The 21,530-nt window shown below is 51.9% G+C and overlaps 6 protein-coding genes across 6 annotated transcripts; 2 read left to right on the top strand and 4 right to left on the bottom strand.

Annotated features, from left to right (window-relative positions):
- Window positions 1-2,585: 2,585 nt before the first annotated feature.
- VTN77DRAFT_6333 (uncharacterized protein) lies at window positions 2,586-8,847 on the top strand (the record flags this gene model as incomplete). The annotated part of the gene is made up of 2 exons (XM_069422600.1): window positions 2,586-3,158; window positions 3,217-8,847. The coding sequence occupies 2 exons, from the start codon at window positions 2,586-2,588 to the stop codon at window positions 8,845-8,847; spliced, it is 6,204 nt and encodes a 2,067-aa protein (XP_069276146.1).
- A 2,085-nt stretch (window positions 8,848-10,932) lies between these two features.
- VTN77DRAFT_6332 (uncharacterized protein) lies at window positions 10,933-13,829 on the bottom strand (the record flags this gene model as incomplete). Its single annotated transcript, XM_069422599.1, has 2 exons — window positions 10,933-13,194; window positions 13,251-13,829. The coding sequence occupies 2 exons, from the start codon at window positions 13,827-13,829 to the stop codon at window positions 10,933-10,935; spliced, it is 2,841 nt and encodes a 946-aa protein (XP_069276145.1).
- A 1,810-nt stretch (window positions 13,830-15,639) lies between these two features.
- VTN77DRAFT_6331 (uncharacterized protein) lies at window positions 15,640-16,222 on the bottom strand (the record flags this gene model as incomplete). The annotated part of the gene is made up of 2 exons (XM_069422598.1): window positions 15,640-15,787; window positions 15,861-16,222. 2 exons carry the CDS (start codon window positions 16,220-16,222, stop codon window positions 15,640-15,642), a joined length of 510 nt encoding a protein of 169 aa, XP_069276144.1.
- Window positions 16,223-17,593: 1,371 nt separating this feature from the next.
- VTN77DRAFT_6330 (uncharacterized protein) lies at window positions 17,594-18,055 on the bottom strand (the record flags this gene model as incomplete). The annotated part of the gene is made up of 1 exon (XM_069422597.1): window positions 17,594-18,055. One exon carries the CDS (start codon window positions 18,053-18,055, stop codon window positions 17,594-17,596), a length of 462 nt encoding a protein of 153 aa, XP_069276143.1.
- A 50-nt stretch (window positions 18,056-18,105) lies between these two features.
- Window positions 18,106-19,909, top strand: VTN77DRAFT_6329 (uncharacterized protein; the record flags this gene model as incomplete). Its single annotated transcript, XM_069422595.1, has 7 exons — window positions 18,106-18,117; window positions 18,276-18,334; window positions 18,400-18,550; window positions 18,607-18,694; window positions 18,756-18,827; window positions 18,878-19,381; window positions 19,440-19,909. 7 exons carry the CDS (start codon window positions 18,106-18,108, stop codon window positions 19,907-19,909), a joined length of 1,356 nt encoding a protein of 451 aa, XP_069276142.1.
- Window positions 19,910-20,288: 379 nt separating this feature from the next.
- Window positions 20,289-21,442, bottom strand: VTN77DRAFT_6328 (uncharacterized protein; the record flags this gene model as incomplete). Its single annotated transcript, XM_069422594.1, has 4 exons — window positions 20,289-21,002; window positions 21,084-21,237; window positions 21,299-21,351; window positions 21,410-21,442. 4 exons carry the CDS (start codon window positions 21,440-21,442, stop codon window positions 20,289-20,291), a joined length of 954 nt encoding a protein of 317 aa, XP_069276141.1.
- Between the last annotated feature and the right edge of the window lie 88 nt (window positions 21,443-21,530).

Genomic DNA, 21,530 nt, shown 5'->3' with positions numbered 1-21,530 from the left:
TGTGCATGCATTCGAATGCTGGCTGGCTAGATATGTACATACATACAGTACATGTATGTACCTAGGTAGCTAGTATAAGTACTGGCGTAGAGTCACTACCTAGGTACTCGAGAGTAGAGAACTAAAAAAAAAAAAGAGACGGCTTGTTCGGCAGCGAAGAAAAGGAAATAGGATGCAAATCTTCCCTTCTCACTTACTTCCAGGATATACTAGGATAGTACATAGTAGTGTCCTCAATGTCAGCTGGCAAGTCAATCCATCGGTTATGTAGGTACAGTAGGCGGAGCAAGAGTATATAGCAATTCAATTCATGGTCACCACTGACGTACCCCTTACTAACTACCACCTACCTAGGTATTTACGGAGTGCCCCGTACTGGACTGGAAGATGCACGCTCACAACACCTGCAGGGAAGATGTCAAGGTTGGAAGGATGTGGACGGATGCGTGGGATATCCCAAACAAGCACTAGGAGGAGAAAGGGTTGGCTGGCTTTTATTATTAGTTACATACCTACCTATGTCTACCAGTATTTCGTTGGGGATGTTTCCGCAAAAAAAAAAAGAGAGAGAATATCAATTAGGTTGATGTGTGTGCGCGTGGGTGGGTGACAAAGTATTAAATGTCTTCCCCGCAATCTGGGAGCCGAAATGGGTGGGAAGGCATACCTAAGGTAGCTAGCTAATTGTCAACTAGTAATCAAGTCCACACGGTATAGTACACCCTCCATGAATAATCGTATTAATGAATAATTAAAAACATAACTACGAGGGCTGTGATTTGTGGTTTGTTAAACTTTTTTGTTGTATATAAAAAAATCGAGTATCGAACTAGTTCCCTGACTTGTACAGTACATACTGTACCGGTAGGTGGGATGCAACGGTGGGAGCAGAAATTCAACCATTTCTCTTACGTATGTGCAATGGTAATTTTTTAAAAAAGAAAAATAAAAAAAATAAAAAAAACAAAAGCCAAAAAAAAAGAACTAAAAAAGTTCTGTTGAGGTGAGGCGTCAGGTCTCGTGCTGCTCTTGTTTCGAGTTTCCTCTTGTGCTCCCAGGACAGGGGCCAAGAGCCCGGTGGTCTAAGATAAGACAGTGGCGTAAGGCCAGAACAGGATCTCTGCGATCTCTTTGGCTGGAGAGTCAGGAATCCCAGCAGGTATGAAGGGGGGAACAGAAAAAACGGGCCAACGATGCGACAGAACAGGCCATCTGCAGGATGCAGCAGTAGTGAGGTAGTCATGATTTGCTAGAGTCATGATTAGCCCTGCTCTCTTTCGAGTGCTGGAATCTCGTCTTAAGTTAGTGGGGAAGGCAGGGCTGCGGTTATTATTGAGCAGGTTTTCCATGCGCAGTACAGTATGTACTCTGACCCAGGCACACCACACCACCACTGCCATCGACTCCACAAAGACACGTAGTTTAGTTTATCGACCAGGGGAAAATTAAGAAAAAAAAAGTTATTTATTCGTACGACATCATCAGATACCCACACCGCTTAAACACTGCTGGATCCTGATGAAACTGACGCTGTGCGCCGCAGCAATCTCCCCACGGTGTATGATCATGTGATGGTTGTACTGTATCAGTCAAAAGAACACACAATCGGCTTGAGGCAAGGGATAGCAAGCCTCGTTGGCCCAACGTTCACGCTGAGCGTTGAACGACTTCCAGTGTACCTAACAGGCTCCTCCATATGATTGATTGCTTTATGTCATCGGATCCAGCCATCCGATCAGCAACGGCGTATCTTTCAGCATGCTTGAAGGCATCTACAGTCATCGTAGTAGTTGTAGCGTGGTAATTTCTACTCTTGTCTTCATCTCAATTCGATTCTATTCGGGCATCAGGTGCTGCGTGTCTTGACGCGACACCGCGCTTTAACAATTAACAAGGCCATAATTGTTAATTAATCGGCAGTTGAGGGCAGCGGCCTCCGCTAGTCTCGTGAATCGGATCTCCAACCTCCCCGTCCCGCACGCCGCGCTCTCTATTTGTAGGCACGTTGGTCATCAGTATTTCTCCTCGTCGTCCCTAGGCTATCGATATACCGCCCGTGCATGCCATTTCCCTGAGAACCGTCCCTGTCAACCTCCTCGAGGTGGGCTCCCCTCATTCGCCTTCTCACCTGGCTTAGTGTGGATTGACGCTGCGACACCTCGCCTCCGCTCCCCACCGCCCGGCCAGCGAACGAGTCACGTCGGGATACTGACGTACAGTCCTCAACTCGACTGAACTCTACCCGCGGATTCTCCGTGACGTCCAAATTCCAACCTTGAATAACGCGACACGCTTCCAGGGGACCCGTCTTTCTCAGAGGGCGTTGGGCCCTCGCTTGATTCTCTCCGCTTTGCAGTGAGACTGTCGACCTCATCTGCCCCCCTCTCACCCTTCCCCCCGCCATGGCCTGTTGATGCTGCCGGCAAAGCCATAAGCTGCTCACGGGCACCCGCTCTGCCTGGCAGACGGTCCGGCTTTGCTTGGTACCCTCGCAGGCTCTACGAAATATCCTCCACCCTACTGGCGACGTGTGATCAGGTGTCCTCCCCCGGGGGCACCGGCCGTCGAATTTACTCTCGCCCAGCATGGCGGGCAATAACGGAGAATCCTCCCGATTCCTTGCCCCTCCGACTGTCACGGCCTTGAGACAGGAGGCTCGTGGCTCAGAATCCCCGAGGATGTCGATGGAACGCTCCTTCAGCGATGACATGCGGGCCGAACGCGACGACCTCCGGGAAGCGGCGGAGCAGACATTGAACGTCATTCTCGACCTGGGTCTCGATGGCCGCATCAAGTGGGTGAGCCCGTCCTGGAAGCAGGTTGTGGGCTCTTCCCCGGAGTCGGTCGAAGGCAAGGCCATCTCCGACATCCTGCTCACCAACAAGACCGCCTTTCACGATGCCGTCGAGTCGATGAAAGAGGACGACTCGCACAGTCGCTTTATCCGCTTCACAGTCGGCATGGGTCCCAACTCGGTGCTAAAATACTCTCCAGAGCAACCTCCGCCGGACGAGGATCAACCAGTCGGCGAGATTGAAACGGCGGCCCCCGATGACGAGAAACGGGCGCAGCTAGAGGAGGAGAGGCCGACAGACGTGCTCAACATGGAAGCGCAAGGGATAATGGTGTATGACCGTTCAGCCGATGGAGAAGGACATGTAAGTGGGAAGCTGCATAGGATTCCGACTGGACGCTTACTGATACTGATTTGGCTAGACGATGTGGATGCTGCGACCGTCAACGCCGCCGAAGGAAGTGACCATTGATCTTCCTCCTTTACTCGTGGAATCCCTGGGAGTCGGAGCAGAGGTCCTGGCAAATCATCTGACAAAACTGGCGGAGATGGGAGCCAGCGATGTCAACTCGGCAAGGGAGCTGATGCCTGCTCCAGTCCTCTGTCGCATCTGCGAACGCCAGATCACCCCCTGGTGGTTCGAGAAGCATTCGGAGCTCTGTCTGCAGGAACATCGGGCGGAAATGGATGTCCAGATCGCGCAGGAGAACCTCAATGAGCATCGGCACGCGATTGTCAAGGTCCTGGACGCTCTCGAAGCCCGTCAGGGACGGCCGCATCCCGGCGATAGCAAGATGCTCCAGCCTGAATACAAAGGCCTGCCCATTGGACCGTCTCCTGCATCATCGGGGCCGAACTCTACCTCCGGTTCGTCTCCGGTGACGCCGCCTCGATCCAGAGAGCCGTCGACTTCTGGGCTTGCCTCCGGGCTTGGACATGGACGAGGTCGCTCCTTCGCAGTGCGACGACCTCTCGCCCGTATCGTCGAGTTGATTCTAGATCTCTGCGACACGGCGTTGGAGATCAGCACCCCGGCGCTGAAGGAGACCCGTGCAGACGGCGACGATCTTCGAACCTTATCGCCGCAGTCGGAGTCCCGCATCTCCCAGGTTCTGCAGTGGCAGTCTCCCAGCAGTAACACTCTGGACCAAGAGCAGGGCCTGGCCGCCTTGTCTGCGGATACGGAGCAGCTCGCGAAAGCCAAAGTCGACGCGGTCATTCGGCATCGCAGAATTGTCGAATATGCGGAACGAATCCGCGTTGAGTACACGGTGATGGTAGAGGAATGTATCGACGCTGCTTTGAGCAAGGCTGAACGCATTGCGGCTGGCGAGCTGACCGATTCGTCCACGGACTCATACGAGGATGAAGAGGAATGTTTGCCGGAGGAGGATGCCGAGGGGGAGCTGCTGCAGGACTCCTCCCAGACTATGGTGGTTCCTGCACCTCAAGAGACGTCGATCGAAGGGGCGGCGCAAACTTCGTCGGATCCATCGTCAATAATGTCTCAATCACCACGAGGGGGTTCGTCGGTTGCCGTATCGACTCGATCAGCCAGCCCAATGGAGTGTCCCACACCACGGTCCCATAAGAGCGTCACTGGTCTCCTGGGCACGTCTCAGCCATCCAAGCGAGGTTCCCTGCTTGCTGAGAGCGATGCGGGAGAGAACAGTGACAGCAGCGTGCCATCGTCGGTCTTGACGGGAGGGATGCGGACAGACTCTCCCTCCTCCGACAAGGGTCTCTCTCGCAAAACCAGCTCCAGAGGGAAGCGGAAAAGTCTCATTCTACCGGGCTTGTCGAGCTCTCCACGACGCCAGCCGTCCCCTGCTCGGGTTCCGGCTCCCCCATCCCCCCTGCGGCTGTCTAAACCTCGCGTTCCTAGCGGTGATAGCATGCCCTCTCCGAGCATCTCTCCATTGACGTCTTCCGGCGACGTGGCGGCCCATAGTTTACCACAGCATCACCACCTCCACTACCATCATCATCGCAGACAGTCATCCGCAACCTCCTCCGATGTTGCTAAGCCACCAGTTTCGCCGCATTTGAGCTCGGTCAGCCAGCCTCAACCACGCCCCGCACCCACGTCGATCAAGGATTTCGAAGTCATCAAACCAATCAGCAAGGGGGCTTTTGGGAGCGTCTATCTCGCGAAAAAGAAAATTACCGGGGAGTATTTCGCCATCAAGGTCCTCAAAAAGGCGGATATGGTTGCAAAGAATCAGGTGACGAATGTGAAGGCGGAACGAGCCATCATGATGTGGCAGGGGGAAAGTGACTTCGTCGCCAAGTTGTATTGGACATTCTCGAGCAAGGACTATCTGTATCTGGTAATGGAGTACATGAACGGCGGTGACTGCGCTTCTCTCATCAAGGTCCTAGGAGGACTTCCAGAGGATTGGGCGAAGAAGTATATCGCAGAAGTGGTTCTTGGGGTCGAACATCTCCACAACAGGGGGATCGTCCATCGCGATCTCAAGCCCGATAATCTCCTCATCGATCAGAAGGGACATCTCAAACTGACTGACTTTGGCTTGTCCCGGATGGGTCTCGTCGGCCGTCAGAAACGTGTGTTGAAGAGTCCCAACGAATCTGCCCCTGATCTTCTCAAGCAAGGCCCGTTTCCCAGGCCCGTGTCACTCGCTTCGTCGCGCTCTGCGTCCTTTGATCTTCAGGGCGGCCACTCACCTAGCTCGACCCCGGTCATTACCCCAGACACCGCGGGGAGCTATAGCCAACCTTCATACTTCAGTCTCAACCAGCCCAATTTCGGTCGTGAAACCTCCAGACGCGCGTCCGTATATCGGAGTGACAGCGGGAGCAGCGATACTTTGAATGCCATGTTTCGAACTTTCTCCCTCAACGAAGGAAGCGAAACTGCGGTACCGCAGAGCGCTATGGCTGAAGAAGAGTACCCCAGCGAAGGAGGCGATTCTCCCCACCTTGTACCATTGCATCAGACTATCAGCCACTCTTCCACTCACTACGGCACCCCTCCCCATCAGTCGATGCTGCCGCCTCCGATGGCGTTGTTCGATCCCGAGGACCATAACAGACGATTCGTTGGCACGCCTGATTATCTCGCACCTGAGACGATTAATGGTGTGGGACAGGATGAGATGAGTGATTGGTGGTCGTTGGGCTGTATTCTATTTGAATTTCTCTATGGTTATCCTCCTTTCAATGCCCCCACCCCAGACGAGGTCTTCGATAATATCTTGAACCGACGAATCAACTGGCCTGAAGGTGCTGATGAGCTGGTTTCTCCGGAGGCGAAGGACTTGATGAACAGGTTGATGACGCTCAACCCTGAAGAACGCCTTGGTGCCAATGCTGAGGAGAAATTCCCCAATGGAGGTGCCGAGATTCGCAGCCATCCATGGTTTGCGGACATCAACTGGGATACCTTGCTGGAAGACCAGGCCCAATTCGTACCGAACACTGAGAATCCAGAAGACACGGAATATTTTGATTCTCGTGGCGCCACCCTTCAATCGTTTCAGGAAGAACTTGAGGATCAAATCTCTCCTCAATATTCGATGGGTGCAGGAGAGTATCCAGACCGTCCACACGACGCGCTCTCCAAGGTCCGTACCCAGGTGAACTCCCCCCTCAAGCGAGGATTGATGCCGTTGCACATACCGCCTCATGTCCGTGATGGGCGCAGCAGACGGCTGAGCGAGCCCATGTTAGCTGATGATTTTGGCAATTTCAACTTCAAGAACCTCCCCATGTTGGAGAAAGCCAACAAGGATGTTATCCAGCGGTTGCGACAGGAGGCTATGCAGGCACAACAAAGGGCCCTTACATCATCAGCAGCTGCATCAACGCCGTCGACAAGTTCGGGACCAGCTCTCGACAGCAGTCCTCTTCCTATGCCACTTCAACGCACCCTATCTCAAAACAAGGGCAACAATCGACCTTCTTCTCCATCCAGCCTAAGTCAGGCCAACTCATCTCCCAGTCGACCCTCGCAGCCTTCGTCACCATTGCTGGTACAATTCAGTACCGGGCAGAATCACGAACGGAGAAAGACGTCTGGCTCTTCGTCGTCGCAGTCTCACCCGTCCAGTGGATCCTTACCCCCCGAAAAAGTCGGCGAGCAACTTCCTCGCCTAACGACGAGTGTCAAGCTTGCATCTTCCGCTCCGTCACCGAATAGGCCCACTAGGGTCCCGGCACAGTCCCCGGACAGCAAGACAGGCCCTGGCCATCGTCAGATCACAACGCGTGCGAGGTCACAGACCATTGGCTCCCAGGAGAGTGACGTGCAGCCTGTGAAGGAGGCTTATCTACCAGGCCACCATAAACGCCGAAGCCAACTGTTCGACGTTTCACCATCGTCCTCTGACAACGAAGATCCCCGCACAAAGGCCCTTCTCAAGGTGCAGAGGCGGCGTCAAAGCTCGAGACGGCTTTCTCAGATCAATCTGCTGGATGGGCCATTCTTCCGGCCGCTTGATGTTCTCATCTGCGAAGATCATCCAGTTTCGAGGATCGTGATGGAACGACTCTTCGAGAAGCTCCGTTGTCGTACCATAACTGCGGTCAACGGGGCCGAGGCGATCCGGTATGCTTTGAGTGAGGTCCAGTTCGATATCATCATGACCGAATTCAGACTCCCTCAGATCAACGGGGCGGACGTGGCCCGGATGGTGCGCGAGACGAGAAGCGCAAACAAACACACTCCCATCATCGCTGTCACGGGTTACCTCAAGGACCTGCCGGAAACCCACCATTTTGACGCACTCATCGAGAAGCCTCCTACTCTGACCAAGCTGATCGAAACGCTGGGCAAGTTCTGTCAGTGGAAGCCGCCGTCGAAAGATGACATTCCGTCGCACCCCCTGACGATCCCTCCATCCGTTGTGCGCCACGCCGTTGGACGTGCTGAGGACAGTCCCAGTTCGACGTCTTCAGGCTTCCCGCAGGTGCCGTCCAGCTCTTATCGGGGCTCCAGTCGCGAGGATTCCATCGGAAGCAGTTACTTTGGCGATATGGATTCGATCAAGCCGGAAGAGGTCCCTGTCATCATCAGTCGCCATACCGACGACTGGAGCAGTAGCCCAGGGGGGTTGGGTATCTCAGAAGACGCAGCAGCAGCAGCGGCTGGGGTGACTGATTCGAAAGCCAATTCCGGCGTGATCACTTTCCCTCACTTACATCCCACCGTTTCGGCAACCCCTACTTCGGGCGTACCTGGCCTGGTGACTCCCCGCAAACAACGGTCCAGCGAAGCCATTCGTGCCAAGCGAGAGTCACTGGAGAAGAGGCGGCATGACTGTGCGGAGTCTGGGGATGATGAGGACGAGGAGCTTGGAAACCTTCAAGTGCGAACGCGTAGTCCGCATACGAAAGTTCCTCGATCGAGTTCTAAACTGGGCACTGAGATGATGAGGACGAACAGCCAGGGGAGTGTCGTCAGTGGGAGCGAGGAGCTACTCAAGAAAGAGAAAGAGGTGACGGACCCGATGGAGTCTGGCAATACGGGAGCGACTGGCGATGCAAGCACGTCCGAGATTGAAGAAAAGCTCGAGGCATTCCGGATTCCAGACGAGGAAATTTCCCCGGGCGAGCAGAAACATGATGACGGGCATGAAGATGAACCATTGACATCACCGCAGTCAACACCGCTACACATGGAATATCTAAAGTGTCCGGACCGCCTCCCTCTGGACGGGCAGTATGACACGGAAATCCATTCTCCTGCCGATGACAAGCAGACTGTTCTCCAGACCCCTACAATAAGCATGACTCCATCTGTTGAAGATAATGAGGCGGCCGAAGACATAATAGAACTGTCTGCCGCCAAACCTCAACCTTGCGAGTCAGATTCTGTCATCCCAGAACATGCCTCGAGCGACCTGCACACCGTCGAAGAGGAGAAGAATATTGACGCGGATGCCACTCCCAAGCCCGCACCGACTCCTGCTCCTGCGTCTGCGGCGTCTTCTGAGACAGATGAGCTGACACCCCGTCCGATGGAAAAGGTCGTGCATGATACAGAGCACCATCTATCGACTCTGTTGCCTTGGAGGAGGCGGTGGTCTTGACATTTCAGTCTTGACGCTGCAGTCTTGATGGTGACCATTTCCCTGCGGGTGGCCCTTGGCTAGACCTTTCCTTGCTCTTCCGAGAGAGTTTCCTACTTCCTCACTTCACCTCACTTCACTTCTATTCTATGTCAATTATTATCATTATTTATCACCACTACTACGAGACCGTCGATTATCCTCCTCTCCTTTGTCCGTTCCGTTCTTACGTGTCCAAAAAGAACCTTTTTTCTTCTCCACTTCTTGTGTTCTTATTTTTAGCATTTCCTTTCCTTTTTTTTTTCTTTTTTGTTTCATGTCGACGATCGATCGATTAGCCGGAGTTTTCGTCTGCTGTACGGATTTTAAGTTACTTACTCCTCTGTTTTGTATTGTTTCGTTTGGCTGGGTGGTGTTTCGTTCGGTCTGTCTGTCTATCGGTCTGTCAGTCAGTCGGTCAGTTATTTTTTTTTCATTCCATTTTCATACGAAGCGAATCAATCAGTCCGTCCCTGTTGAAACTCCTCTTTTTTTTTTCCTTCCTCATCATCATAACTGTGAACTGTGCCTGCCTGTGCTCTTTTTTTTCTTTTGTGTCTGGTGTTCTAGGTTTGGTTTTCATCAAATCATTCGATCGACTCTTATCCTTTTTTTTATTATTGTTCTTGTCATGCCAGGTCAGATCAGATCAGTCATCAGTCCTGAAAGTCCTGTCCTGTCCTGTCTTGTCCTGTCTTGTCTACATAGGTATTTTATTTATCTGTTTATCTGTCTATCCAGCATCAATTAGCAATCAATTGATCAATCAGTGAGTCAGGAAGTTAGTTCAGTCAGGAAGTCAGCCAGGAAGTCTATTGAATGAACCTACCTAGGTAGGTACAGTACTTAGCTTGTTCTGGTATGGTATGATATTGTATGATAGTATGGCATGGTATGGTATGGTATGGTGTGGTGTGTATGTCAATGTCAATGTAACGTCGATGCCAATGTGAATGTGAATGTAAAATAAAACATCAGTTCTGGTTTCACTGTGAGGAGAAGAGACTCATGAGATGAGATGAAAGGAAAGGAACCGAAGAGAATAAATAAATAGTCCGTCAATCAGACCTTTTTAGACAGACTCCCAGCTCCTTTTTATATTTTTACTTCAAGGATTCATGAAGTGAGGTAGGTAGTTAGGTAATGCAGTCATGTAATGTAACCAACCAACTTTGACCTTTTTTTTTCTTTTCAACCCCCTTTTTTTAACTCCTGTATCTAGTCTACCTAGGTAGGTAGGTAGGTAGGTAGGTAGGTAGACAAGATAATAGATGTCAGCGCCTAGGAGGGAGTTACGTAGTTCTAGGTGGTACTAGGTAGTGCTCTCATCCATACATACCATGAATGAACAAAGCAAATAAATAAATAAATACCCGAAACAAACAAATGAAGGAGATGAAAAGCTGATCGACCATAGGTATTGATTTTTTTTTGTTCGGGGTTAAAAAAAAAGATCAGCCTGTTTTTTTTCTTATCTTCTTCATCTTTTCTTGATCATCACTGTTTCTTTCTTCGCATTATATATACTAGGAGTTTCTAGTGTTCTAGTCAATATCAATATTCAGTCATCTTATCGCTAAGTCTTTCGTCGACATATCAATCATCATCACTTCTAACCCTGATTGGAGATCCTGGTTGAAGTATCATGATGATGATGATGAAATCTAGATAGATATCTGCTTCCCTCGTTTTCGAAAACCCCCAAAAGGGGTAAGTTATGTAGATGGAAAAAAAAAAACAAGAAACCACCCAAAATAAACAAAAAATGCCGCCCATAATGGTTCAGTTACATGTCAGTTCAGGTCATGCTGTGGAAAACCAAAAATAAATATAGATATATATAGATATATATACCTGATATCGATTGAACGAGATCGAGATCTGACGGGAAATTGAAAGACATGCGGAGTCGGGGTATGTAATGTACAGCACTGTACATCATATATATGTACGACAGTAAGATAAGGTAAGATGGCAAGTATATATGAGCAAGAAATCGAACAAGAAGGTAAATCAGATGTCCGCCGAAGTTAGTAGAAATTGACGAAGAAGATCATTCGTTATTGGTTAGGGTCGGGGCATGTCATGGTTATCGTGAACGCCGGTTTGAGAAATACTGCCACTTCGTGGGTCGATGCGGTCGTGTGGTGGTGGTTGCTGGCCTACCTGCGCCTCGACAGTGCCTGCAGGCTCATATCGCCCCTGCTCCATCAGGTCCTGCTCTTCCTGCTCATGGTTTCTCGACGCGCGGTACTGCGAGCCCAACCGTCCGAAGAAGCGATTCTGATGGACCGATGACGACAAACTCGTCCGTCCCGTTGTGGAATTCCGCGAGTCGATCGACGTCCGCCCGTCCGCGAGACCGCCGCGCACCGCCGTCGAGCTCGCGCGAGATGCTGCCTCCTCTTCCCGCATCCGTCGCTCCGCGGCTTCGCGGTTGGCGTTCTTCACAGCCTCCTCGAGTCGTGACGGCCCCCGGTTGTCGAACACGTCGCCCATGATGTCGCCTGAGGCTACGTCCGACATCCCCAGGGAGAAATCGACGTGTCGGTTGGGACGCGAGAGCGACTCACCACGGGCCCGAGCCGCCGCAATGGTAGAGCCCTTGCGCAAAATCGAGTGCGACGGGCGGACTCCTACGCCGCTGGCGCTGCCGCTGGCGCTGCTGATGGCCGAGTTTTCCGGTATGCTGGTTCGCTCTTCGGGGATGGGCGTCGGTGCGAATGGACGAGGGTTGTTGTTGTCCATGGCAGCAGAGTAACTGGGCGGCATGCCATGGTAGCTGACGTGGAACGGCAAATCGACGCCAGCACCCTGGAGGTTCCGGCGTGGTCCCTCAATGCCGAGCTCCTGCATGGCGACCATGAGCATACAGATGAACTTGTTGCGGCGTTGCAGACGAAGCCCCTCGTTCTGCCAGTTGGATTTGTAAAAGAACACCACATTCAGCGTGATGGAGTACGCTTCCGTGACGGTCCGCAGCTCCGTGAGGATGTTGGGCTGATACTCGCGCTTCTCCGTCCGGACAAATTCGAGGAGTCGCTGACGAAGGGCATCGATCTGCTCCAGGGTGGTCCCGAATTTGATGACGATCGGCACAGCTTCCGCCAGTCCTCCCGAGCGGCGCTGGTTGAGAATGAAGAGCGTGTTGAGGTAGCTGTTGGGGGCCTGGACGACGTGGCCCTGCATCTTCTTGAATTCAGTATACAGGAGCGAGATCTCCTTGACAAAGTAGTCGTCTCCCGTCATGTTGTCACCCGTGTTTCCATAGATGGTTACCCGATCCCCGACGTCGAATGGATGCTTGACAAACACAAAGATGACGGACTGGAGGAACTCTTGGGCCGTCGCCGAAAAGAGCCAGGAGAGCGCAAGGATGGTGGAGCCCGCCGAAGTCAGGACGCCGGCCGCGGACGTCGAGATCAGCGAGAGGAAGACCAACAAGGTGATGACGAGGACGATGAAGAACAAGACATCATCCAACTTGGAGACGACAGAGTCCAAGTCCTTCAGAGACGCCGTGATCGATTTCCGCTCGCGCCCGATTTCCACACACACGGCCTCCAGTTCCTCCATCGAGATGTCCCCGTTCATATCCTTGTCGAACATGGTAAACGCCGCATCCGCCTCCTCGTTGTTGTCAAATGCGGCCTTTAGATCACCTGAAAAGACCGTCTCAAAGCCATCCCGGACGAAGGTGCGGTACAATCGGCGCGCCAGGACCTGGCTGCCGGACGTCGTGTTGAGCAGGGTCAGGACTACCTGGTGTGGGTGGTTGCTCTTGTTGATCGTTTTCCCGGTGAAGTCGCCGGCGACCACACCTGCCACATCGCCGACCTTGTGCAGAGCGTTCTTGGCTACCCTGGTGGCGGCACTGGCATACTGGAGAGGCGTCCTCGTCCCCGAGTGGCGGCGACGCTCCTCGAACTCTTCATCCTTCATCGAGATCTTCTCCCGGGAATAAGCGTAAAGCTTGGTCAGGCTGCCGATCTGGAACTTGTTGATCTCGATGCGGTCCGCATATGTTCGCGTGTGGAAGCTGATGGCAATCAACTGGATGATGAGCTTTTCGATAAGGTTGAGAATCGTCCCGACGAACACCGACACAATGATCTTGTTCACCACCACCTCCCAGTCCCGCGTCGCAGGATTGCCGTCGACATGGTGGTTCTTCATGGTTGGCAGGAACGAGATTTCCACCCCCAGCCACCAGAAGAAGAGCGTGGCCGGCAGCTCAAGTTCTCTGCCCAAGTCCCGCCATTTCTTCGAGTTGTTGGTAAACAGCGACATGAACACTCCCAACGGAACAGGGATGCACTTGGCGACAATCTAGATTGTTCCGAGTCAGCCAGTCAGAAATTCTCTCCGACATGTCTTCTACATACTCTTCCCGCCCACAAGGTCAACCAAACGATCTCGAGCCAGATCGAAAACCACACCAGCTGAACCCCGCCCACGCTGGCATCCTTGTACTTCAGCGCCCCGAGCAAGAGCGGAATGAGCAGAATCAACACAATAGGCGCAATGTAGGTGAAGTAACGGACTAGAAAGCTCGAGCTGTGGATTCTCTTGACGATCTTCGCCAAGCTCGTGCTCGGATTCTCGGGCGGTTTATAGATGGCTGCCTTTTCGTGCAACGGATTGGTAGCCACGTCAAACTCGTCGACCGTTTCAGATCGACGGGAGCGAGATCTATTCAACGATTCCTTCTCGCTCTTCTCCTCCGAGTTGGAGACAACCCGCTCCGCTTCCAGCACGGCCAAGTCGTCATCCAGTCTCATTGCCTGTTCGCGAACTCGAGACGGTGAAGGTTCGAGCAGTGACGGTTCGACGTGGGAGGTATCGACATTCAAGGTATTTCGACCAGGCTCGGCGGTGCCATTGTTGACAAAGGTGCCTTCATCCGTCGTCTGCGGCTCGACGTGATACGTGGGCTCGAGGGTCTCTTCGATTGGAGTCGACATTCCGGCACCAGGCCAGTGAGCATCTGAGGACCGGAAAGAGCAATCTGGTGGGAAATTGGTATGAATATTTCTCCGTCGGTGTCGAATCGTATTGTAGGGTCAGATGACAGTCACGACTGTTGGATGATATTAGATTGGACGGTCCTCGGTAGAGATAACGACCGAAGCAGCCAGTCAATAAAAAGACTGCAGGTTTCTTGTTAATCAAGTTAACAGATAAAAGATAAGTAAAGATGAAGATTAAAACATCAAACAGTCAAAAAAGAGGAGCGCGCTGCGCAGCAGCACGAGCACTAGGTTTGACCGTTTGACGCCGGCTGTGCCCGTCAAGGACCATGGTCATCCCAGATCTCGACTCGGAGGGGCCCCATCTCCAACCACCCAGTGGCCAGAAAGAGGCCCTGAGATCGGCAGCATGGCGAGGATATCCTGGAGAGCTTTGGTCAAGATGGGACTAAAAGTGGGGGAAGCGGTAGATGAATTGGTTGATTGGGAGCCTTGGCGGTGGGCCGCGCGGGCACCGTCGACGCACGTCTAAACTTTGATGGAGATTATGGATCCCTTCTTTGCCATCTGGAATTTTTTTTTCAACGTCTGCCTTGTCCTCCATCGGTAATTCCGGGGCCCAGTTACGGACTCTGCTCCACTAACTGCGCCCGCATTCCAGACTCGAGTATCTGGTCGGTGCGATGAGAGAGTCTCGACTTGTCAGTTTGCAGACGCTTTTCTTGAAAGACTGGTTAAGGCTTTTTCTCCGATAACGCAGTCAATTGTCTACTTCTGCTTTGATTGGATAACAGTGAAATCAAAGTTATAAATTAGGCAGGTTGGCGCCAGTCCAGAGCTTGGCAATCACGACTACTCCGTACACTGATAATCTGATATCCTGTTGTCCTTGTTGTGTTTAGTGTTCAGTACCTCTCTACGGAATGCTCTCTTTAGGTAAAGCCGTAGTATTCCTGTTCTTCAAAAAACAAAAAAAAAGGGGGGAACCCATGCAATCTCTTTGTTTATTGTTAACCCTAGAAGGCGTGTCGCTTAGTGTCTGCAAGCCACGGACCCAACTCCAACCCACCCGCGTGGACGCCACCATCAGGGGCAGCCCCCGGACCTTCCAATCTGACCAATCATATACTATGCATTAATATTATGCCGATGACTATGATCGGAGCATTACCTATCTAAGTCATCCATGGATGGAACGATATCAACAGCCTTACGGAGGTAGAGAGATACAGAGTACATTATCCCCACCTCAGTAACGCGATACTATTAAAAGTAGCTAGGTCCAGGAAATGCTCTGGAACAGGGAATATACGGAGTACTGTTGAGTTGACCATCTAGCTATACCAGCAAGGCCTTGTATGAGAGAATCCAAATCCGGAGGAGTTTATGAACTCGCAACAGCAAATGCCAGCAAATAGTGCATAGAACGTCGATATAGAAAGGCAGGGCCATTCTGAGGTGGAAGAGAAGCACCTGGAGAGGAGAAGAACAAGGACGGTTTAAACTTGGTACGAATTATATTGAACTTTTTTGTTTTTTTCCGAGACAGCGACATTGTCAAAAACCTTTCTATATGAAGGTCACATGGTTTTGTCCCGACGACCCAGAAAACTCCAAGAACCGGTCTATGAAGGAGAAATGGGCTGTCACCACGGTCGTATCCCCCATCTCACAGACCTTTGGCAGGTTCGCGTCCTCCGATTCAGTGACTTGTTTTATCTAGAGTGGAACCTCGGCTGCGGGTTTGCTAAGATGATCGTGTTTCGTTTCCTAAGTAGAATTAGAGGGAGTGCGCCCTTCGCCATCAGGGGTGAGGGGTGAAGTGTTGAGATGAGATACCTGTCACCTTGATATTGATTCGTATTATGTACTCACTAGGCACGACAGTGACTGCTGGAATCCGGATCAGCGAAGCAATGCGGTTGGATTTAGTCACGCTCCTCTTCTGGGACCTGTCGTTGGACCATGAGTATTGTGGCTGCCCTTATTTAACTGTCTGGGGTCATACTCTTGCAAGAAACGTACGTGCCATCATTCTGAAGAGGCGAGCAGCACGACTGCGCAAGGAAAGCGGAGATGAAGCACTCCACGCAGAATTCGACTCCTCTGACAAGACCACGTGCAACATCCTCAGGAAATGCAGTCGTCCGGCCTTCCGGCTGATGGTGACTCAGCCAATCGTCCAAGTGATCGCTTTGTACAGTAGATGGCCTATCTGTTTGGGCTATTCTACCTGATCCTGTCAACGTTTTCTGGGGTCTGGGAGGGTATCTACCGCGAGAACGTTGGGATGGCAGGTGAGCGATCGCATCTACCGACGCCTCGAGGAGAAGAACACGAATGTCGGCAAACCCGAATTCCGGATTCCTCCCATGTTCGTGGCTCATCTCTGATCCCGATCGGTTTCTTCTGATACAGATGGAGCGTCCAGGGCCGAGTGGACTGAATTACGCCACATCGGCATTGTCATCTTTTCGGCCGGGTAAACTTGGTTTGCGGGCAATTTCTGTCTGATTTGCATTTTTTTTCATTCCTGTCTCTGCTAGAGGCGACATGTCTTTTTAGTTCTTTTGTTTCCGTTGGGACTACCATTTCAACGTAGACGACACATATTGTACCATAGGAGTTTCTCTGGCTTATTTTCCTCTTCCGTGTCGGGCATAAAAAAGGAATTTATTTTAGAGTTAGAAATCATGTTTTCTAGATGCTCATAAGGGAATGGATCACATATCTGAAAAGGCGAATTCGCAAATTAATAGCGATATGTATTGTACAGTATTCGAAGAAAAGCTAGAAGATACGTACCTCAATGACTTTTCTATTCTATCGTCAGACAGACATTATTCTCCAAAGGTGCAGCATATGCCATACTCGACTCTAGTCGCCAAGTTGCTCGCTCTTGTTAGGGCGTCCCTGGTTGAGACGGAGAAGTAGGCTCTACTCTCTCCGTGGTAAAGTCCGTTGACTTGCATGTAAATCAGGAATAGGACATGCCCGTTTTTTTTAAAAAAAAAATGAAGACTTGCTAGCATGTACGCTGGAACTTATAATAATGACTCCCACCAGACAGAAAAAAAGATAAATGAAAATACCCATCTACGAGGATAGTAGTATTCACATTGTGATCTTACCATATTATTACCGTCCACGTGAACAGACACAAGCCTAGCACGTGCTGGCGTGTACTTCGTACTGATCGCCATATACGCAGAGTTGGATCAAGCTTAAAACCGGAGGGGATAGAAGGGACTTTGCTATCGATTATCGATGATCGGTGGATGGCGACTTATCACTGAGTACGGAGTATTAAGACTCAGATTAGTGTCGAAATAGTCCAGTCATCGAATGTTCCAAGCACAGACCATCAAGTCTATTATCTCTGTTACGTCTCCTTACACCCTTGAGACATATATTAATTTGGAAAGAAAATAGTCGTTTCAGAATACCAAATGAATTGAATACAGGATGATCACTGCATCTGTGGCGGGCTCTAATATCCGTCCTAACTGGCTGAGTCGCAAAGGATGAATGAAGGTGATGGAAAGGAATCACACTACTGGTAGAAATGCCGTAGGTCAGCGGTATGTTTCAATTCCATTCGAATAAGATCATCTCCTTAGGTATGCCTTTTCCAACAGCTGGGTTTCGGTCTTGGATGACTGGTATCTTTTTGCGTCTCTTCAATCTTAAAGATTGGCCTGCTGAGGTCGTTAGCTAATTTAATATGGAGTCTGGCCATGCGCCAGCATGGACCATCGCTAATCCACTGGGCACTTGCTTGCAGCACCTAAAGAAGCCCCCGCACTCTCCAGTGGAGACTGCCATTTATATTGCAGTGACCACGAGCAGCAGTAAATAAATAAAAAAATAAAAAAAATCATCGAGTTAATCCAGAAGTAATTAGAGTACGGAGTACGGAGTACAGACTGTCTGATCTCCTTTCTGTTCTGTGTACAAATCGGGCGTGCCTGAGGCGGTCCGCGGACAGAGCGACGGAGCTGTGGTCCAGGGGCACGAGAGTTGGAGCTGATTGGCTGGCGGAAGAAAGAGCCACCGCGCCGTCCGAGTCGGGTTAGCTCCCTCCACCGTCCGCTGCGACGCCCGACCCCCGTGTGTCTCCCCTCCGCGTGTGGGATCTTCGACCTCTTCTCTCCCCCCAGTGTCCACTTCTTAACACGTATCCGTGCCTGTATTTCTTGTCCAGGCTGTTCTCTCGACATCCGGCCTTGCTTCTATTTCTCCTCCCAAAGTCGTGTGCTGATCTATCAACATGAGAGGCGAGGTGCGCACCCGTGTCTACTTTATTTACTCCCCGCCAGTTCTCGTTTTCTCCTGAATCCCCATCTCCATCACCACGCGTTCCCCATGACCGCCGTGGCCGTCTGCCACAACGCTTCCATCATCCATTGTCTGGCCTATTAGCTGACATGTTCCCTCCAGGTCTGCCACCTTCACATCGGCCAGGCTGGTACCCAGCTGGGTAACAGTTGCTGGGAGCTGTACGTGCTCACCGCTTTTCTCTTTTTGCAACATCCTCCGAATTGATACTGAACAATCTCATCAGGTACTTGCTGGAGCACGGTCTCAAGGCTGACGGTCGCGTCGACCCTGAAGCCACCGACCTTGGCGAGACTGGCTCTTTCGAGACTTTCTTCACTGAGACTGCCAGCGGCAAATATGTGCCCCGCTCTATCTTCGTCGATCTCGACCCCTCGGTGCGTACCGCCTTGAACGAAAGAGCAAGCAGGGACCACCTCGCTGACTAGCGCAGCCCATTGATGAGATCCGTACTGGCGCTTACCGCCAGCTTTTCCACCCTGAGATGCTGATCAGCGGCAAGGAGGATGCTGCCAACAACTGTATGAGGCACCGCAAATCATAGATGAAGTCGGTCTGAAGCAATGCTGATGGGATGTCTAGATGCTCGTGGTCACTACACCATTGGAAAGGAGCTGGTCGACAATGTCATTGACCGCATTCGTCGTGTTGCTGGTATGTGAAGTCATCCTCCTGTCAGGAGAGTTTCGCTAATGAGGGACCAGACAACTGCTCCTCGCTCCAAGGTTTCCTGATCTTCCACTCCTTCGGTGGTGGTACCGGTTCCGGTTTCGGTGCGCTTCTGCTTGAGCGTCTCTCGACCGACTATGGCAAGAAGTCGAAGCTGGAGTTCTCTGTCTACCCGGCGCCTCGTGTTTCGACCGCTGTCGTCGAGCCCTACAACGCCGTCCTGTCCACCCACAGCACCATTGAGAACTCTGACTGCACTTTCCTGGTCGACAATGAGGCTGTGTATGACATCTGCCGTCGCAACCTCGACATCCCCCGCCCCAGCTACGAGCACCTGAACCGCCTGATCGCCCAGGTCGTCAGCTCCATCACCTCCAGTCTCCGATTCGACGGTGCCTTGAACGTCGATCTGAACGAGTTCCAGACCAACCTGGTCCCGTACCCGCGTATCCACTACCCCTTGATCTCCTACGCTCCGGTTGTGTCCAGCAACCGCAGCTCCCACGAGAGTTTCAAGGTGCACGACCTGACCTTCCAGTGTACGTATTCCCGTAAAAGCCTATATTCTGCGACGTTCCTGACCTTTCTATCTTCTAGGCTTTGAGCCTAACAACCAGATGGTTGTCTGCGATCCTCGCAACGGCAAGTACATGGCGGTGGCTCTCCTCTACCGTGGAGACGTTGTGCCCCGTGACTGCACTGCTGCCATCGCCTCCCTCAAGGCCAAGGCCTCCTTCAACCTGGTGGAATGGTGCCCTACTGGCTTCAAGCTCGGTATCAACTACCAGAAGCCCGTGCGTGTTCCTGGCGGCGAGCTCGCGCCCGTCGACCGCTCCGTCAGCATGCTGTCCAACACCACTGCCATTGCCGAGGCCTGGAGCCGCCTGGACCACAAGTTCGACCTCATGTACTCGAAGCGTGCGTTCGTGCACTGGTACGTCGGCGAGGGTATGGAGGAGGGTGAATTCTCCGAGGCTCGTGAGGACCTGGCTGCGCTCGAGAAGGACTACGAAGAGGTTGCCAGCGACAGTATCGAGGCGGAAGCCGAGGAGGGCGCTGAATACTAAAGGAAGACCCGTCCCTGATCGATGTTATTCCACCTGTCTACTTTTCTGTGTCCCTATTTTCCACCGCCGTGTCTGGTTCCTTGACAGACTCGCTTTATATTTCGCACATATCCCATAACGCCCCTTTTTTTGTGCTTCTTGAGACAACCCCTTCTGTTAGTGCGCAATAAGCAAGCAACTGTTGGTTTTCCTTTCGAATACAGGTTTGATGACAGATTAAACAACCAATCAATTATTAGTCAAGAAAAAGAAAGAAAAAAATATCTTCATTATTATATGTTTCCTATTCTAACAAGCCCCATCGCTGGGATAATGTTTCTATTAAAAAAAAAAGTAGATGATCCTGTTTAACGCCGCAAACCCCTGTCTAATTTATGAGTTATTGTTTGCCCGATTCCATCTCCCGCATGATCTTGAGAGCCCGTTCATACGTCCACATCGTCACCGCGCTGGCTGGTGCTGCTTTGACTAAACTGACGGTCAACCCCCGATACAGGCCACGCACTCCTTGTGTCTTTAAGATTGTCACTATGGTCCGTAAGACGCCGTGGTATTCGGGGATGTTCGTGTGCACGTATCGCGACCGAGTCGGACCCTGCACCTGCAGACGCTTCCGCACCAAGTCCAGCGGGAAGACGCCGGTCTTGGCCAGCACGCTGGCTACTACACCCGCCACCGCATCCCCGGAGCCGAACGGGAGATGGTCGAACTGGCCCAGGGGCACGCGGAGCGTCTCGTACGTCGCGAAGAAGAGGCCCATGTAGGGCACGATCTGGGTGACGGCGGCGGAGCAACCGCGGAAGAAGCCCGTGGGTCCTTCCTGCTTGGCAATGTCCCGGACAGACGACAGTAAGGATGTATAGATCTTTTTGTTCCCTTGTGCGGCGAAGCGGGTGCGGAGGAGGTCGAACGGGTATGTTGCGGCTGTCGCGACGCCGCCGGCCACCGCGCCCGAGATGAAGGATTCCGCGGACGGAGGAAGACGGCGCGGGAGACGCGAAAGGGCCTGGGTCGTGGTGCGATAGGTCACGAATTGGACGCCACCATAGCAGACATAGAGGAGTTCGGCGGAGATGTTTCCTTTCCAAAGTGCCTAGAATGAAATCAAAAGCGAGTCAGCGTTCCATCCTCCTGACGGGCAGAAAAAAAAAAGCAACAAGTCCTCCAAACGTACAGTGAGCCCTTCCTCCCGAACGATGGCCCTCATTGTCCGGATCGTCCCCTTATAGATCGGGCCTCTGACGCCATGGTGCGAGGTAGGATCTGAAAGCGAGTGGATCTGAAGCTGTAATCGGATTTTCACGACATCAAGAGGCGCAATGAAGAAACTGTCTCAAGTCGTTTAGGAAAAACAATTATGAAGGAATGAGAGCTGGAGAATAACCATACCGTGAGACAAGGCCGGCTATGCCTCCAGCGATGACGACCTGCGTCCTCGTGCCCTGCGAAGTAGTCTGTCAGGTGTGTGTTTGAATGCGGGTGCTGTCAGATGCGACGTACTTCATCTTTGAGGCGTTCACCCCCAGCAGACATACATATGGTGGCTGCTGCGTCGATATTAGAAATAATTTATCGCATTGGACTGCTAGAAAAAGAAAGGAGCGTGGTAGTTGAATCGTTG

Source organism: Rasamsonia byssochlamydoides (genome assembly GCF_041956645.1).
Source record: "Rasamsonia byssochlamydoides strain NRRL 3658 unplaced genomic scaffold VTN77scaffold_49, whole genome shotgun sequence".
Lineage (NCBI taxonomy): Eukaryota > Fungi > Ascomycota > Eurotiomycetes > Eurotiales > Trichocomaceae > Rasamsonia > Rasamsonia byssochlamydoides.
Note: the sequence above shows the minus strand (reverse complement) of the source record. Positions and strands in the feature narration are given on the sequence as shown.